The following is a 20,174-nucleotide window of genomic DNA, read 5'->3' as shown; positions in this document are numbered from 1 at the left end:
TTTCTTCTTCTCCTCAGGTGAAAGGAATGGGGAAGTACACAACCAAACAGTGTAAACGTTACCATTACACTCAGCTTTTACTGTAAGAGGGAATCATACGCACGCATTCAATCCAGAGAGACTGACTACATTAAAGCGCTGAAACACAGGTAAGAGATACTGATTTAAACTAAGCTACTATTCAGCTTACAAGTACAGGTCACACTTGTTTTCTTTGAAAAACAAGCTATTATTTTTTGTAAAGAAATTTATAGAAGATAAATTAAATAAATGATTACAATGATTTAAATAATGCAGAACAACTTAACACAGTCAAATGTGACAATGCTATTTTTGGAAGAATAGGCTCAACATAATTACATATCTAAACTGCAATGCAACACCAAAGTTAGACTGAACTGATAAACATCTGATGTACATTTTTTATGTATAATACACATTGTAAGAACTTTTCCTAGCTTTAAATTAATGCAAACATGATCATATCTGGTACCCAATAGCATGGGCGTAGTAGTGGGGGGAAAAGTGGACCTGACTACCCAGGGCCCAAGTAGGGAGAGGGGCCCATGAAAATTCTGATTTGTCTTTTTGCTCACGTTCCTTGTGTGCTGGCATGGATAGGGGCGCACTGAAATTGAGTGTGTACAGGGCCCAGAATTTGCTGCTACGCCCCTGCCCAATAGTATGCAGCTTTTGACATGAGGAAACATTTTCTGGTTGTACTCATTTTCCAGTCTAAAGCGTCACATTGTTTAAAGACGTGGTAGAACTGGTTTGTGAACTTCTGTTGCCTCTATGTGTCTTGTTTGTTCCAGTAGGAAACAGTTAAAAGTGTTGATAGTCCTAAAACATATTATTTACACAGCCAAAATATTTTAAATGGTTAATTTTCCCTTTCTTAATCTACATAAGTATTTTCTTTACAATGCAAATGTTTTCCTTTATTCCCTTTGATGTTGAGATGACAAAAAAGTCATCATAACATTCATCAAAACCACTGAAACTATAATATGCTGAAAATGATATGCTTACATTTTAAAATACCACCTTGTGTATGAAGACAATTATGAATGACAACTGAAAAGGCATATCACTGAAAGACACAATGATGTTCTTTAAGCCTAACTTACCTCTGCATAGTGGTAGAAATGCAGTCAGTTCCACTACTAGATAGATAGATAGATAGATAGATAGATAGATAGATAGATAGATAGATAGATAGAACTTTATTGATCCCTTTTGGGAGGTTCCCTCAGGGAAATTAGGGTTCCAGTAGCAGCATCAATACAGTACACACAGATAGAAACAAAGAGTAGGTGACAGGGAGTAATAAAATAAAACTAAACAATCTTACAATATAAAGTGCAAAGCAAGTACACAAAAGTATAAAACAGCAAATATAATTAGTATAACTATAAATATAAATATGCAGTGAATGTATTTGAATAGAATTTTTATTGCACTTAGTCCGTATGTGTTATTTTATTGCACTTAGACCATTTGAGTTGCTACTGCTCCTCCTCATCCTCTGTCCTCCTGTTACTCCTCCTTCCCCCAGGGGAGGAATGGTAAAGTCTGATGGCATACTAGTCTCAACAAACTGTATTATTACTGTCAGGCTTAGTTTATTCAATCTGATTTTTGTATTTTATCTTTTAAAACCAGTTGAAAATGGCAGCTATCACTGAAACATGTGGAATATCCTATTTATTTTTTTATCTATTTTGACCATGCTTTGAGTATAACATTAAAATTAGATCCCATTACAGTTATACATTCAATTGTTAATTTTTTGTTAAAGTCTTAACAAACATTGGAAAAATATGTGAATCTATGTATTAAATCAATTCAGTGATACAAGTCTTTGATAAGGAGTGGGGAATTAAAATGAAATTATATTAAGTTATTTACAATATAAAAGTTAATATTTATCATTTGGATCAATACAATGAAAAACATGATAACTTGCTGGAGAACAGCTACATTTCTAACAAATACATTTTTATTCTAGCTAGTATGCAGATGAACTGGGAAAGATACCACCGGAAAGTGTCCATACCAAAAGAGATCCCTGAGCATTTGTTCCGCTCAGACAACAACCTTGTGTTTATGTGCAAGTTACCCATTAAAGAAGGCGTCAGATTTGCACAGGATCATGAAGCTGTACAAGTCAGTGTCCCAGCTCAGTGCACTGTCCACCAGCTCCGCCTGCAGCTCTGCAAGGTTCTACAGGAGACCAGTAGGCTTCCAGACCCATTTGGGCTCCTGGATCCTGACAAATATACCCTGCTATACACAAAAGATGAAGATGAGTTTGAAATTTATGACGACTATCAGGTGCTGAAAACACTGGACGCACCCTGGTTTCAGGATGCTAAAGGATGTCAGACAGTCTGGATCAAGGTCTTGGCGAAGCAGGAGAACTCGGAAGAGAAGATGTGCTACCAGAGGCTTCTGAACGATTTGATTGGGTATGATTTAGACAGTGCAGCAGCTAATCGCTTAAGTGAGCCGAGTTTTGCCCGTAGAAAGTTTGCCACACCGCGCAAGGAAGAACTAAGAAGACGTGAAGCTGTGAAGTATGCCACAGAGCCCTGGACGACTTCTGCACCACTACCAAAAGACCAGCATGATCAAGTCAAACGAAAGCTCCCAATAACTCTGCATCACGCCGGCACAAGCTTTCATGTTAAGGCTGACGTGAACAATACCCCTGCTGACCTTCTTATGGCCATTTGGGAATCAATGCCCTCAGGTGACCAGGCTTTTCCGAAATGGGCAGAAGAGCATGTTCTCAAAGTCTGTGGAAGGGAGGAGTATCTGTCTGGAAATTTTCAGCTCTCTGCTTTCCTCTGGGTCAGACACTGCCTGAAGAATGTGCTGGAGATTCACCTCACACTGGTTGCCGTTGCATCACTTCCAGATGATACCGTGAGAAAGGAATACTGGCCTCAGGTTGATAGTCTAACAGGTCTCTCCAGTTGCCATGAAGAAATCTCACTGGCAGGCAAGGAAATTGAAGAGATTGTAATGATTTCACTCTGGGACTGTGAGAGGAACTTTAGGGTAAAGCTCCTTGGGTTTGACATCCCTGAAATGCCAGAGAAAACCCCAGAACTTGTCCAAGTAGAGGCCACGATTATCTATGGCAGTAAGGTCATATCTTCAGTCTGTTCTTCCTCAAAGGAATTTGCAGAAGAGGTTCTGTGGAACACCTGGCTGGAATTCGATAGGCCACTGAAGGTTATACCTCGTGGAGCCAAATTAGGCTTCACGATCAACTGCAGCATGGTTACTAAACCCTCTAAGAAATCCAAGTCCCCTACCAGTGAATCCAAAGTTCCAGACTTCAAGAAATCCAAAGGAAAAGTACTATATTTTGCAAACCTTCAGCTGATTGACCACAGGTCTCTCCTAAGTCAGGGGCCACAAACACTGCACATGTGGTCTTTCCCAGAACAAGAAGAAGAAGCGTTCACTTATGAAGCAGACAAACTTTCAACTGCCACCAACCCTGATGTGGACAAATCCATGGCCATCACCTTTCTGCTGGATCGCTACAGCTTTCCTGTTGTTCTTCCTCATAGCAGGGCATCATCTGATATCACAGCTCCTCCTAGTGCAGTATCTCCTTCAGTAGATCATGATGTGCCACTTCCCACGACTGCAACCTGCTCTTCCTCTTCACCTGTGACTTCTCCACCAACACCCACAGTCAAAGATCGTCTAAGCAGGTTCAGGCAGGAGAGTGTTCGATACGCTTCAAACCTTCCACAGTTCCTTCGCACTGTCGACTGGTTGGATCCTAGTGCTGTTCAGGATGTTCACTGGCTACTGGGATACTGGAGGCCTGAGGACCTGGAATTGCCAGTTGCTTTAGAGCTGCTGAGTGTAGACTACACAGATGAGAAGGTCAGGAGACTAGCTGTCCAGAGGCTGGAGATGATGTCTAATGAGGAGGTATTGAGGTATCTGCTGCAGCTGGTCCAGGTAAAAAGCATATGTAATTATGAGATATTATTAAGTTATTGGGTTTTTTGGATTACCTAATGATTCATTGCCATTCAATGATATAATCCAGTTACATCTAGAACCTATATGACATATGCTTCATTTACAATGACATATTAATTTACATTCATTTTATGAGCATTTTTATGCTCATATATCACATCTTTCCCACAGACCTTGAAGGTTGAGCCATACCATGACAGCTGCCTGGCAAGATTCTTAATCCAGCGGGCCCTCAGGGTAATTAAGTCTTATTTTTGAAACTCAGTGCAATTAAGGATTTTAGAGTCATTTAGGCTGCATCCCAACTGTGTACTAAACAATACTACTATGTATTAGGTATGTGTTTTTTAATACTTAATAGAAGGGGTGGGACAATATATTGATATCATTAGCAATATACCATATAATTTCTATTGTATCATATTGTATTGATAAGTGGCGTCAAATATTGATATTTTTATTAAAACATCGGCGCTATAAACTTATTGGGACTCATGTGGCTAAAATTATTGCATTATTACTCTACGTAGTGATTTTCCTTCCATTCCATTTTGGTTTTGGGTGTGTATTAAAGATATTTCAGCTTCAGGTCCACTTGCAGCGACTGGTGCATTGGGGGCAACTTGTGTCCTAATTAATATTAAGTGCATGCAGGTCATCAATAATCTCTGTTGCAGGACATTTGAGTATACTTAATTAGGACACACCCTCTGTGTTTTTTCTGTGAGTGGTGTTGGGTATTTTAACTTTCAATATCTCTCTGACAGAGCAAGCGTGTAGGCCATTTCTTCTTCTGGTACTTGCGGAGTGAGGTGGCAGGCTGCCCGTTTTTCCGTCAGAGGATGGCAGTCATACTGGAGGCTTATCTTCTCGGCTGTGGTGAAGCCATGCTGTCTAGCTTTCAGTGCCAGGTTCAAGTTGTCAAAGCCCTGCATGATGTCGCCATCAAGGTGAAAATGCTGTATCCAGAGAAATCCTCTCTTTCAACATTAGGTAATACGGACAGAATTTTTTTCAAAATATGAAATGACTGAAGGACAACATAGCAATATAGTGCTTAGTTATAGTAAGTAATAAACTAATGTAATATTTTTCTCATTATTTACCATCTATATCAGCTTCACAGAAACTGCAAGAAATTCTGCAGGAGCACAATTTTCCTCCAGACTTCCAGGTGCCTTTTGATCCCCGGGTCAGAGCTGGCACACTTCTTGTGAGTTTTTTTTAGTTTTTAACATTTTTAAGACACACTTTAGATTTTATTGCTTTATTGTAGATCAGTAAATCCTGTCTATTGCTTGGCATCAGCAGCCGGAGCCAGAGTCCTGGCCATGCTCTCTCTGGGTGGGTAGATGGCGCTCTCTCCCCTATAACTCTTAATGTGATGATGGTCATCACAGGCATCAGTTAGCTGGAGATACCACACTTTTTTCCAGTGATGCTGCATCAGCGGCAGTTCAAACGCAGGCAGTGGGTGACTTCACATGTATCAAAGAAGGCATGTGCTAGTCTTTACCTTCCTAGTTTTGAGAGCATTACTAGTGATAGAGAAAGTTCATAAGAACAGGTTGGGTAATTGGTCTTCCAAACTGGGAAGAATACATTTATAAATACATTTTTCATATTTTAAAAACTACTCCTCTTCACCTTCAAGTGTCCAGTGTTTGTAACCAGACCTAAACCACACTCTTTGACAGCTGAAAGAATGTAAAGTCATGCCCTCCAAGAAGAAGCCACTCTGGCTTGAATTCACCTGTATGGAATCAGAGGCACCAGCTGGTCCTCCAGTAGGTATCATCTTCAAACAGGGTGACGACCTCAGACAGGACATGCTCATCATCCAGGTAATTGCTAATTGCTTAAGATTTTCTTCACATACTTTTAAAAACATCAATGTATATGTATTTACAGTGATCAGTCATAACATTAACATTAAATACCACCTTTCTCATATTCCTCAACCTTCCTTGTTGAGAAATGCTACTCAGCAAGACCTCTGAAAGTGCTATCTGGCACCAAGACCATAAGGTCCAGTATGTTGTGAGGTGGGCCTAGACTTATTTTTGGCTATTGTCAAAGTGGCGAGATCCTTATGCTGGATTTTATTTCTGCTACTTAAAACCTCAAGACTTTAAAAAGTGACTTCACTTGCTGCCTAGTGCAACATATCCCACCTCCTGACAGATGCCACTGTAGAAGATAATCAATGTTTTTTTTTTTATTTCATGTCAGTGGTACTAATATTATTGTTGATTGATTTGTGTGCTATTTGAGTTTAATTTTTTAATTATGTAGCTATTGTGCACTTACATATTGTTAGTCTTCTGTGATTTATGATTCAAAAGTTAGGAAAATGGAAAAGGAAATGATTTGGAACAGCAATGTGATTTGCACCTAAACTATACTCAATCTCACACCCTTTAATAAGGCAAAGCCTTGCTGAATAGAGTGCCATTTTCTCATTTCCAGCTTTTACACATTTGTCCCGCCATGTATTTATTCTTTGTGTTTATATGTATATTTATAAAAAGCTTGTTTTATCATTATAATAACTATGCATGATTTTATATTACATTTTAGACTCTAATGGTGATGGACTCGATTTGGCAGGAAAATTGTTTGGATCTCAACCTCGTGCCCTATGGCTGTATATCTACAGGATATAATATAGGTAACTGAAAAGGCATACCTCTTTTGACTGAGCACAGATATTAAAAAAGGCATATCCTACAGTTTACAATATGTTATATTTTTCATTTAAAAAACTTCTGTGGTAATTCATTTTTAAATAATATTTCTATAAGCTTTCTTTAGCCTATCATTTAGAAATCAACTGTCTGATTTTATGTTTACTGTTTACTGTTACTTGTTCAATGAACAGCGTGAAGTCTGGGGAGTGAATGGTAACAGAGTTTACGTAAAACCTTTTTATTAAAAAAAAAAACGTTTTTCCATTAAAACGTTTTTTTACCATGACAGTGACCCTGAAGTAAACGTATGTATTCACTCTGAAGCACATAAAGCACAAACACTTTATATTCAACATTTATTTGTAACGCAGGAATGATTGAAATCGTGAGGGATGCTGTTACCATTGCTGCTATTCAGAGAAATCAAGGAGGAACAACAGGGGCATTCAAAAATAATGCCCTTTATGAGTGGCTGAGGGAGAAGTGCCCCCTTTTGGAGAAGGTATGATAATGGGTCCTTATGCAATGCAAAAAAATGATATATTGTATTTGAATTGATTAAACTGTATACAGGGTGAGTCAGAGACACTTTTCTCTCAGAAAAAATATGGAGGTTTTCAAGATGCCGGCCATGCTCTGAACATAGCCTGAAAGATAGGTCCTCTCAGCTATTACCTGGTGGAGTATTTAGATATGCAATTTTCATTTCTGAAATAAAAAGGTTTTGTGTACTGTTGACTCACAAGCACAGCACAGATGTTGCCTAAAATAGATAAGCAGAGGGCCAAAACTGTAGACAATAAATATAGAAATTGCTATTTTTTATGTATTAAAGGATAAATCCAGTATAACATGGACTTATAGTAGTAAAATATGACAATGAGAATGAACTTTTTTTGAATAGCCCACCTCCATTCACCCCTAGCATTTTGAAATACAGCACTTTTAGCAGATTTTCCCAACAAGCTTAAAATGCTAGTGTTAATACCTTAAGGTAGGAACAGATACTTTTTTATTATTACTATTATACAGATTATTATTATTACAGATATTTATGCATTTCCATACAATACATTTTGCAATCTGTTTCCCTATCCTACCTATTCCTTCGTGCTCTGCAATCAACTTAGTGTGACTTAATTTCAAGATGGCGCCGGAGATCTATCTCAAGGTAATGCCTATATAAACAATGTTTTTTAAATAGAAACTACCTGTGCACTTTCAAAGCTGTTAATTCCTCGTTTTAAATATCAGGCCTCTCAGAATTCTACCTATGAAGCTTGGAGCTACTTTGAGCTTGTTAATGGTGATAATGGTGAAAAATTGCATGGGTAATGCTATGCCCCTATCGTTAGCACTGTAAGCCTGTTGGGAGCATCGGCTAAAAGCTTTGTTTTTCAGAATGCTGGGGGCGAATAGAGGTGGGCTGTTTGACGAAAGTTTGTACTCGCTATCATGTTACACTACAACCCAAGTCCATTTCACACCGGATTTCTACTTTAACAGAACTGCTCACATCACCTGGTTAGTTTGACTGCAGCCTGATTATTGTGTGGGATGGAAAATGTAAATTTTCTCTTTGTGGCCATTATTACTGGTGTCACAGTTTTATGGATCTTGGAGAGTTTTTTGGATGTGTTTACACTGCTATAACATGTGGCACAGACTTGCGTCTGTACTGAACTGTTTTTACTGATCAGATTTGTATCTGTTTTAAAAGCATCGTGGGTGTATTGACCTTATCCAGATAAACCCTTATATGCAAGACGCAGAAAGTGACCTGGTGACCACAGGACCTTTCACCCCCACCTTCAAATGTTTGCTCTCTCTATTTTGTGTCTTCTTCATAAAACAGCAATACCAAGCCATGGAGAAGTTTGTCAACTCATGTGCTGCTTACTGTGTGGCCACATATGTGCTGGGCATTGGTGACCGACACAATGACAACATTATGATAACAAACCAAGGTAAGAGAAAGAGCAAGTTGGAATTAGGTGAGATTTTCAAAATGTATTTTGTGTTTAAGTGTTCAGCTGCTTCTATATACAGTACAAGTCAAAAATTCGGACACACCTTTTCTTATTTATGTGTTTTCTTTCTTTTTATAATTTTTTACATTGTAAATTTAATATTAAAGACATTAAAGCTATACAGGAACACGTGGAAGTATTTTGTAAACCAAAAGTGTTAAACAAACCAGAATATGTTTTATATTTTAGATTTAGCTACATTTAACTTTGAAGACAGATCTGCACACTTATGGTATTTTAAACTCACCTGGAATAGTTTCCTCAGTGTTTTGAAGGAGTTCCTAGAGGTGCTGAACAATAGTTCCTGCTTTTCCTCCACGCTGTGAAGCTCCAGCTCATCCCAAATCATCCATCATCTCAGTTGATCAGGTTTAGGTCAGGGGATTGCGGAGGAAAAACACTTTTTTTGTTTACTAGACATTTCCATATCTGTCCCTTAAATGTTTTGATGTCTAATAAAATGAATTAAATAAATAAATAAAGGAAAAACATTAAACGAGAAGGTGTCTCCAAACTCTTGACTGGTACTGTAATAGTTTGCAAGTAAAAAATATGTACATTTAATACTGGCAGTTTTTTCTGCAAATTCTAGTTCCTTGGTGGTCTATTGCAACATCATATTACAAATTGCACTTATACTGTACCAGTCAGCTTACAGCCTTAGTTTCTGTAAAACATGCTTTCACAAGTTCAAGCTGTTTGATAAACAACTGTTGTCAGAAATAAATGTTGCCTCAGCACACCTAAGCACTTTGAACTACACTCAGAAATAACGCCTGCTGTACTAAATAATACCCTTTTAGAGTTAAATGAGACAAAGTGCTGCTCTGAAGGTAAGAGCTGATTACACAGTAGCAGAGATGAAGAAGTACTTTCAAAGAAAATAAGCTCTTTATGTGAAACCAGGCAGAAGGGCCTTATCAGTGACTGTACAAAAATCTTATTCACAAACAACGACTCTAAACAAAGCAGACTGACTGGAACAGGGACCGCTGAAGTACAAACACTTACATATATTTGAGAAACTCCATTTGGCTACTGCTCTGCATCCATCGACTGCATACGGTGGATGTCCAAATTCCATGTTTCTGGCATCGTAATACACTGAATATTAACATACTAATCTATTTCATTTTAGTAGGAAGAGCTGAAGCATTGCTATGCCAACATTCGTTTTTGCATTGAACTGCACAATATGAATTTCGCTGAATTTCTGCCATTTTATTCCTCGTTATTTCCTCACTGTGTTTCTTATTCACTTGATAACTGCTTGTTATCAAATAACAATCAAACAGTATTCTGATCATTCCAGATGTCGCTTTGGTACAGTAAAAAGCTTGAATGGGGCAATATCAGCTACAGAATTCAGTGTCTGGTCAAACCAGCTGTAAATAAAAACTTAAGGTAGGCCTAACAACAATATGAAAAAAATATATATTTCATCATAATATTTAAAAAACATTTTTAAATTATATCAGCAATTCTCAGCTGTGGGTCGGGACCGGACAGCTTGTCAAAAAAACATTATAAAAAAAATAAATTTTGTTAAAAATAATGAATGCTCATCTGATTTTGTACTCGTTTTTTATATTGGGGAAAAAAGATACAGTGAGAGTTTCTTACTAATGTACTTACAGAATGCAGAGAAGTGAAATATCTAATTTTGTGGCCTAATTTATTTTGTGCAGTTTTGATTAATTGAATTTGAATTTTATCATAGTAACTTTTATACATGTAGTTGTCATGTTCCTCCTCAGTTTCTTACAAAAATGCTCTTGAATTCACTTTGCATGCATATTTATGTTTAAATGTGTTTTTGAAGGCTATGTACATACATTGTACATCTATAGGCTGGGGAACAAAAAAGGGTGGGAGACATAAACGAGTTTTAACTATATTTATTTTTGCCTGTATACATTCTGTCTAGTCCAGTGGAATGTCCTTAACATAATCAATAAATGGTTACCAAGTTTTAAAAAATAATTTTCTATTATTATTTAATTGATAGTTTATTTATTCTAAGGCTTAAGCCGCAATTCAATAGGATTTGAGCATTTTATTAAAAAAAAAAACAATTCAGCAGTGATTAACATGATATCTGTAAGCTGTAGAGCATAATTATTTCTAAATTCAGCATTAGTATAGTTTCTCAGAAGGTCCCTTTTTATACAGTGATTTTTATTTAAAATCAAAATCTAATAATACTTTCTGTAATGAAATGTACAGTTGTCTCGCCATTCTTTTAACACTTCTTTAACACTATCTCTCCTTATAAAGTACTGAAACAGCTAGGCAAATTATTTCGTTTTTTCATTGGGATTAAAGGATGAATATGTGATGACAGACAAGACTTTCAGCTTCTATTATTACTTCATATACGTTAACAACCCACTCATTTTCCAGCTGAGCAAAATTACTGGAACATGTAATTAACAGATGCTTCCTGTTGTATGTGAGTGCTTTAATAGCTGGATTTTTATAGACAATTCATAGCTTTAAATGTCTTTTTCAAAGTGATGGAAAGCCCAAAGGATGGAGAACGAAAGGATCTGCTCATCTACTCAAAGCCTATGAACTCATTCCTCAAACATGTATCATGAGTCATCCAAGTTCAAGTGTAAGGTAGTGTCAGGGGATGAGCTTGATTGGCTGCATCTGGAACAGCCTCATTAATCTTTGATAGCATCAGAATGCTAACATTCTCCTCTGAGGGTCCAGCACACTAATGCACTGTTACTATGAGCCGAGGATTGCCAGTTTAAATCCTGGATCAGCGGCAATTTGAAAAGAGTGTGCTAGTCTTTACCCTCCTAGTGTTGGGGGCTTTACTAGTGTTAAGGGGAGTTCATATGAATAAAGAATAAAAGGCCTTACAAATCGGGAAGATAATGGGGTAAAATCTGGGGGGTGGAAGGTGAATTTGCAGAATTTGTCTTACCTGAGCATGCACATTACCTCCTAAAAATAGGGGCTAAAAGGAGACTGCACTAAGTGTCTGAAAAAACAACAGTAAATGTCTGATTGCTTAAACCCAAATGTTTTTTCAGTGTACTTAAAGAAAACTTTATGAACTGCATTAAACAGCATGAAGAGCACTCAGCCCAATAATCACGAGCCATTTTCTTAGAGGCGTTTTATGCAGGGAAAGTGGAAGACCATTTTAAAAATGACCAGTACTTACAGTAATTGCTAGTTGTAAAAGGTCAAGTTCCTTTAGCTTCACTTCAGTTCATCAGGGGTGGTTCTAAACGTCTTGATTTCATTTGTTTTATTTTTATTTTTCCAAAGGGAATCTGTTTCACATTGATTTTGGACACATCCTGGGAAACACTAAGAGTTTTTTGGGTGTGAACAGAGAGAGGGTACCATTTGTCCTCACTCCAGACTTCCTGTATGTCATGGGCAGGGTGAAGGGGGAATCGAGCCTCTACTTCCGGAGGTTTAAGGTAAGTATTTCTCTGAACCATGAAAAAAGGGGTCATCATTAAAAACAACATATGACACATACACACATATTTTTTTAAAAGTCACCCAAAATGAGAAAGGTAACCATTGCTTTATCTGTTGTTTACATGCTTACATGCATTCTTCAGCAATGCCACACTAGTCATTTGAGCGAAATACTCCTTTTTTAATGTCTAGACCGCCTTTTGATGATTTATATTGAAAGTGGACAGAACTTTTAAACCAAATACAAGTGATTTGGGACAGATATGCTCAATCACTAATGCAGTAGGAGGCCAAATATAACAGGTAAAAGTGGTCTAAATCCAAAGTTTATTTTAAGCTGTTTACACAATCTTTTTAATATAACCTGAACCTGACATTTGTCTGGACAGACATACTTGTGCAAAAGAGCATCGCTTTATCTTTGCCAGAGTCATAGGAGCTATCAGCAGGGTGCGAATTATACAGTGATAATTATGGCTCAATTATTTCTTTGAGGTGTAAATGGAAACCAGCACAGTGCAGGCACATGTTTCACTAAACTGAAGTCTTACAATCCTTACAGTGTCTCACTTCCTTACTGTAATGTCTACAGCACGTAAAAGATAAATCCATTACTTCAGCTAATGAAGCACATACCACACAATAACTTGAATAGTCATAAATAACATATTATAGTGCAAAATCCACAGTTAATCCTGCAAAAACACACACAATGCTATTGGCTGCTATGTTTCATCAGCTTTCTTGCCATTAAATGTTAATTTATTTTCTACAGGATCTCTCCCACAGAAATCATTTCTTATTTAATTCTAAATAAATAGAAAATAACAATGTAACTGAAAATCCCTGTAGATAAGGCTTTTGTCCCATCTCATCCACATATTTTGACACTGGGACTACAGTATTTAATGTTAAGGGAAGATGTAGGAATGCATTTATATAGCTTGGCTAATGCCTTTTAAAAAAGCTTGGCTATTGGTAATTTTCAAAGTAACCTATAAAAAGAAAAATAAGGCTTAACCTAAAAAATTGTAATACACCAGTTTACTGTAAAACTACTCATCTGAGTAACTAGTTCCGCACTAGGTCTACTGCAGCCTATGAAGCTTTTAGTTTCTTGTTTACATTTCCCTTCCATCTTAAAACACATTTCCATTCCACCTTAACAGTTTCCCTGCATTAAAAAAAACCTTTCTCTACGTTAAAACACGGTTCCGTTTTAGACTGTAGTAGATGATAAAGTGTTTTAAGAGTTTTACATATTTCTGCTTAGAGTGTGCAGAAATCACAAACAGTCCATATAAAACAGAACGTGGATTCCCATTCCACCTTAAAAGAGCCAAAAATAGTAACTACAGCCTGAAGCCTGTGTGCTGCCACAGCAGCTTTTAAGGCGGAATGGTAAATTAGCAGCATTTAAGGTGGGATAGCAAATTCATGTGAGATATTTATGTAAGGAAAAGTGCATAATTAATTGGGTCACTTTAATTCGCTATATGAAATTGTGGTTGGTGTATGTTATTAACATAAAGAACTCAAACACTTGTTATATGTCAAAATTGCATTCGAGGGAGAGATGTAAGACTTCTGATGGACAGAAACATAAATAATACAACATTTAAATAAATGTGAGGGATGCCGTATTTTCCTGCAGAATATTACATAATGTTTGAATAGATTAGATTTTTTTTTACTAACTTTTTCAGTTACATGCTTATCAAATTATTTGCTTATTTCTACATCCAAGTGGAAATCATTCCTCCCCCACCTGAACAAATCCACCCACTCGGTCAGCTGTCAGACTTTATGTTAATTGGCAGAAAAAAACATGATTCATTTTAATAAACTAAGCAAAGCAGCAAAACACTTCTGCTGTTTCATCAATTAAAAACATACATACAGTATAATCGTATATATTACGATATATATGACGACTAAATTAGATTTAGTTATGTTTACCACTTGCTGCAGAAAGCATTGCAATTAATTTTCTCTTTTTCAAAATGAGAAAGTCACTGAAAGGAGTTTGATATGGAATGTTACAGACCAGCAAATCTTACCCACTGGGACTTCTTATCTTAAGAACGCAACATTTATAACAATTTTAATTAGTTTTTAAAACCACCAGTAGACACACATGTATCTTTTTTAATAGAGAGTTTCTATATTAAGAATATGTAATTTTTCTTTGTGGCATGCAAGTACCTCTCTTCTCCTGGAGTTCATCCTCAGGTAGGGGGAAAACTATTCAGTCCAAGGTCTAAATCACGTAGCTTGAGTCCTTATGTTCTGCTCAACCTAAAAGGGCAACATTGCAGGATTCCAATCAATGTAGAGCCATCTCATTCAGCCCAGGAAGCATCCCAGCAATTATATAGAGTGGCTCCAGTGGAAGGCTTGTAAAAAGTTCAAGCTGGGATGTAGAATTAGCCTTGGAGCCTTGTAGCAGGTTGTGGGAAAATAAATTTAAGATATATATATTTTTCCATGCCCTTGGACTAGAATGAAAAAGGGGGGATTTGGGCGGTAGTTAGGGGCAGCTTCCATGAAGTGAGTGGGAGGAGTAAGGGCGTAGATCACATGTGTCAAACACAAGGCCCGCGGGCCAAATGTGGCCCGCCACGTCTTTTTATGTGGCCCGCGAGAGCTTGTAAGATCTTAGTGTCTATAATAAATAAGTCAGAAGCGTTCTTTGACCAAAAAATACATTTCCCACAATGCTTGTCGATTGTATTACCCGCAAAGTTACGGCTTACTGCCACTACACGGCAGTGTAGTCATTGATGTGGAAACCCTGCCGGAGGGAAGGTGTAACTTCGCGGGTGGAATTGAGACATATAAATGTTTATCCCATAATGTCCAGAAAAAGAGAAGTTGATGCAGACGGACGGCTGTGCTTCAAGGCGAAAGACCGGTATGCCTTTTGTGTTACGAAGAGTGTTACTGACCAAAATAAACGCTTTTTAGGAGAGATATAAGTTCTGTGTAAATATTTATAAGACAATAGCTGACAAAATCTGTTTTAATGACGTTAATAAACATCACTGGGACAGCGCTAGTCGCAGTTTCACCGCAGCAAAGTACGAGGGCGTGAATCACTTATCTAACCAGCCTTTACTAATTTCTGCCCTCAATAACCCTTTCAATAACCTCCAATAGCCTTTAATAGTCTTCAGTAGCCTTCAACAGTCTAACCTTGCAGCCGTGGTGTGTCCACTAAACTCCGTAGTTATAAACATCCTGAGGTTAGCAGCGCGATAACTGACCTGTTTATAATGTAATCCCAGCAGTGACTCATGCTCTAAACGGCTGCTGTTAGCTGATTGGGCTGAAAGATGAACTGTAGAGAGCTGTATTATTCGGTTACAAAAATCTTTATTTCATACACAGAAGAACTTAAAAATTGTAAAAACGCTCCAGACTGGCTGAGCTGAGCCCTGTAGCCCGTGGCTGGGCTGTAGCTCTGACTCAGTAAAGACTGCGGACTTGTGGTGCTGCTGCTGCAGCTCCCACTAGTGGTTGGATGAGGAACTGCTAAATCTGAGGAAATGCTATGTTCTTAACAGCTCACAATTTTTGATTTTATATTTATTAAGCCTTATTTCAGTTAATAATTTCAAAGTTAATATAACTTGATGTCATTTCTATTCACTTGAATAGTTTGGTTCTTGATTGATGGAGTTTTTGGATTTCATGACATGACAAATTAAAAGGATTTATGTTAATAGAGCAACAAGCAAACATTTTTTCCATGCAACTGTAATATTTGATTGAATAAATAGTATATTGAGAGTTATTTAACATTAAGGAGTAATTACATTCATTTACATATATTACATTTGGTTACATTTTATTACATTTATAAGTTACATCTGGCCCTCGGAGGACAGCCAATATGCCAATGTGGCCCTCGGCCAAAATGAGTTTGACACCCCTGGCGTAGATCAATCTCCCAAAATTAAGTTATACTCATAACTCCACCTAAATTATAAAAATATACATATATTATACATTCTAGAAACTCAGTGGTCTGGTTGGTTTGTAGGGTTTGTTGAATGTAATTTCTTTCTACATTTTAACAGTATATCATAATTTAACAAAATACCACACCATATACTTTATATAATGTAATTCAAGAGGCTCAGAACAGGTAAACAGCGTAACAGAATACGTTCCTCCGGAACCTTAGTGCAACATGGAAAAACAATACAGTGGACAACATGAACTGCAAACATCAGTATAAACATATTCTGATATATACAATGACTAACTTATGTTTAGTTATGTTTACCACTTGCTGCAGGTAGCAGTGCAATTTATTTTTTCTTTTTCAATATAAGAAAGTCAGAAAGAAGTTTGATGTGTATTGTTACAGACCATTTTATTTCAAGAGGCTCAATTCAAGAGACTTTTATCATCATTATATCTGAGTACAGGTACACAGTGCAACGAAATTACGTTTCTCTGGAATCATGGTGTAATGGAACAACAATACAGTAGACAACATGAAGTGCAAACGTGCAAAAAATGTGCAACATAGAACAAAAACACTACAAAAAATACAGCAGAAATGAGACAGATATAAGAGGTTAATGTACCTGCATTAAAATTACTCTTCCACAAGCTCTGTGTAATTACACATTCTTAGCAGAGAGGCCTAATCCCCAAATCCTGAAACTTACTCCCTCTTTAAAGTTGCAGAATTTTTGATAAAGGTGGAGTTCTACATTATACTGCCATTTGTTTCACTCAGTTCTTGTCCCACACTTGCAGGACATTTGTATCCAGGCCTATCTGTCTCTGCGTTGCCAGTCCCGCCTGCTGCTCACACTCTTCTCCCTCATGCTGCTGACGGGAATCCCTGAGCTAAGTGCGGCGCAGGACCTGCGCTACCTGCGGAATGCGCTGCAGGAGGACCAGAGTGAGGAGGAAGCACACCAGCACCTCCTGCAGCAGATTGATTACTGTGAGGAGAAGGGCTGGACCGTCCAGGCTAACTGGTGGTTCCACTCAGTATTTGGCATGAAGTAAAGAAGTGTAAAACATTAATCAACATTAATCTGTGTGTGTGTCTATGTGTGTGTTGGCACTTTTAGTATATTCAGTGCATTTTAGTACATTCTGCATAGACATTAGTGCTGTGATCTGATTAAAAGTCTTACTAATAATTATGGTAATAATCTAATCCAAATAAAATGACATTATTAATATTGTCTTGTGCTTTATTCTTATACTAAAGTCACTGGACACGCTACAGTTTGAGAGTGACTGTAGAGTGCAGGCAAATACGTTGCTACCCTCAATGTGAGCCTCAGTTTAATAATAATAATAATAATAATAATAATAATAATAATTTACATTTATATAGCATCTTTCACAAACCCAAGGTCGCTGTACACTGAAGGGACAAAAAAAAAAAAAAACATGGTGCTGAGAGTAAACCATTAGACAGATTTTATGGGTTTAAGATGCTTACTGCAGACATCCCAAGTTGCAAAAGTTGATTTCAGGGAGGTTACCCTACCACTACCCCCCCCCCATCCCCCCGCCAAAAATTGCACACTCACCAAAGGCTAACAAAACTTTACTTTTATATTATTTAATTTTACTTTTTTTAATTTAGAGTATTCAGAGGTGAAATGAGTTTTATCTTTTTTCTTTTTCGAAGGCCCTGCCTCTGGGGGGGGGAAGCCTTTATTTGTCAAATTGACAGTTACAATATCACAAAAAAATGCACATCAAAAACATTTGATATCATATTACAATAATTATTAATATTGCCTCCACCATGATCTGCTTTCTCTCACTCGCTGAAAAAATCCCATCCAGGAGGGGGGAAAAACACTGCCCGCCCACACTAAAAACTTTGCAGAGAACAGGCCAATCAGAACCCTCTCTGTTTTCTCTCTCTCCTTCCCACACGCGATTAGAGAAAAAAAGTCTGTCGCCTGTGTGCGTGTTTGTGTGCAGTGCACTCTTGGGGCACTCGTTCTGAATTCTGGGAGATTATATGTGACTTGCGGGCTGTTTATCAGCCAGTGGTGAACCAAGGACTCCTATACTCATTAAAAATTAATAATCAGAAGTTTTTCAATAGAAGAATTAGTTTTGTAATTGAGGTGTGTGATTAAAACCCTTTAAAGCTTTGAAGAAATATATGGAAAGGTTTTTACTAATCTAATTTTACTACCGTTTTTATTCGCACTATAAACTATAAATGCACTTAAAATCCTTTAATTTTCCCAAAAATCGTCAGTGTGCCTTATAATCCGGTGCATCTTATGTATGAATTCTACCAGTCAGGTTGTAAGTATCAGTAAAGCCACTCTGCTGAAGTGCAGCGTTTTACAGGAGTTTCCGTTTAGTTCTCCAGCACCGAGACTGGAGCAGCATTAGCATTACTAGCGCTAGCTCTTTTGCCATTCAGAGGTGAGTATTATCAGCCTGTAGCCTGCTCCTAACCCCGAGACTGGAGCAGCATTAGCATTAGCTTACTGCAGCGCTAGATCTTTCGTCATTCAGAGGCAAGTAGCTATATTGGACTGTAGTCTGCGTGTTTACCATGTTAAAACAGGCTACATGGCACAAACCACTTGGTAACTTCGTAACATTAGCCTTAATGTAAATCTGGAAATCTAGGCTTACTCTAAGTAAATGGAAGCGCCTTACTCACCCAAACAAACAAAAGAAAATGTTTTTTTTTTAAGCTTTACAGTTTAGTTAACTTCGCTTTGCTTTACAAGAGCTGCTGAATCAGATAGAAAACATAAAGACACCCCTGTTCTTTACTAGTGCTGCTTAATGCGCGTTATAATCCAGTGTGCTTCATAGTGTGAAAATTACAGTATAATCTAATACATATTATTATTGTAAAACCAGAAATAGCATTTTTAAAGTATAGAAGGATTACAAGCATTTTATGAAGCTGGTCTCACCTATTGTGTATTATCAGCCTGTAGCCTGCTCCTATTGTGTATCAAACCATGCTTGGTTATTTCTTTGTCAACACATTCTGTCTTTAGTTATGCTCCTGAAGCCCAAACCAATGCGAGAGCTTGTTTAGTCACACAAACACAGCAAACAATTAGTGTGTTTGCATGCACTTTAAAATCCTGTAGTAGTCAGATGTCTGCAGTTATCTGATAATTGAAGTGGTTAGATAAATTACATTAATCAGCAAATATAAACGCTTACTCTGACTACTTTCAGTTTTCTCAGTCTGCGCATTAGAGGTGGGCAATATTATATCGTATACAATATATCGTGACACAGAAATATCATGATATTAAAAATCCACATCGTGATAATAGGGCTGTTCTGTCTTAAAAGTAGTCTATTATTTACTGTGAAGCTTTAGGTGTATTTATTGTATAATTGTTTTAGTTTGCAGTTTATATGCATGCACTAATATTCTGCAATATTATTTGCTGCATTATATTATTTTTTGCTATATTATTTATTTTGCCACATTATGATTATACTGTTATACTATTATACTATATTCCTAAAATGAATGAATTATTTTATTTTTTCTATATCGCCAAGGATATCGATATCGCAAAAATACCCTGAAATATTGTGATATTATTTTAGAGCCATATTGCCCACCCCTACTACGCATTCATGCATGCAGACGTAACAACTGGATAGCACTCAATCTTTAAAGTAATATAGAGAAAGCTGTAAGAAGGCACATTGCATAATCATATCAGTAAAAAAGAGGTTATTCGCTGATTGCAAATTATAAATTTGATTAACGCCTGATACGTTTATAGGATCATTAATTGCTTGTCCAATCCTCACTCCCTCCCCTCCCTTTTCTCCATTGCTAAGCTACACGCTGCTAATGTGGGATTGAGAGGTAGATTATGGTAGTAATGTTTAGCTTGAAGAACCATGCTTATTATTGTGGTCCTCAAAGCATGGGGTAGTGTTGTTGTAATAAAAAATGTATCCCTATAGAGGGCACTGTAACTCATGCCCATAGGTC

General features: G+C 37.2%; 1 protein-coding gene across 1 annotated transcript; it reads left to right on the top strand.

Moving 5' to 3' along the window:
* Nucleotides 1-17,392, top strand: si:rp71-17i16.5 (phosphatidylinositol 4,5-bisphosphate 3-kinase catalytic subunit gamma isoform). The gene is made up of 11 exons (XM_022677421.2): nucleotides 1-149; nucleotides 2,012-3,990; nucleotides 4,186-4,251; nucleotides 4,782-5,007; nucleotides 5,133-5,227; nucleotides 5,712-5,858; nucleotides 6,595-6,685; nucleotides 7,076-7,206; nucleotides 8,560-8,671; nucleotides 12,023-12,180; nucleotides 16,958-17,392. The coding sequence occupies exons 2-11, from the start codon at nucleotides 2,017-2,019 to the stop codon at nucleotides 17,213-17,215; spliced, it is 3,258 nt and encodes a 1,085-aa protein (XP_022533142.2). The 5' UTR covers nucleotides 1-149; nucleotides 2,012-2,016; the 3' UTR covers nucleotides 17,216-17,392.
* Nucleotides 17,393-20,174: the final 2,782 nt, after the last annotated feature.

Source organism: Astyanax mexicanus, chromosome 13 (assembly GCF_023375975.1).
Source record: "Astyanax mexicanus isolate ESR-SI-001 chromosome 13, AstMex3_surface, whole genome shotgun sequence".
Lineage (NCBI taxonomy): Eukaryota > Metazoa > Chordata > Actinopteri > Characiformes > Acestrorhamphidae > Astyanax > Astyanax mexicanus.
Note: the sequence above shows the minus strand (reverse complement) of the source record. Positions and strands in the feature narration are given on the sequence as shown.

Excerpts from the sequence above, each read along its gene's own strand:
- si:rp71-17i16.5 (XM_022677421.2), top strand. The coding sequence starts at position 2,017 with ATGCAGATGAACTGGGAAAGATACCACCGGAAAGTGTCCATACCAAAA. Across the intron at positions 5,859-6,594 it reads AGGACATGCTCATCATCCAG|ACTCTAATGGTGATGGACTC; the intron begins GTAATTGCTAAT and ends ATTACATTTTAG. Across the intron at positions 7,207-8,559 it reads AGTGCCCCCTTTTGGAGAAG|CAATACCAAGCCATGGAGAA; the intron begins GTATGATAATGG and ends TTCATAAAACAG.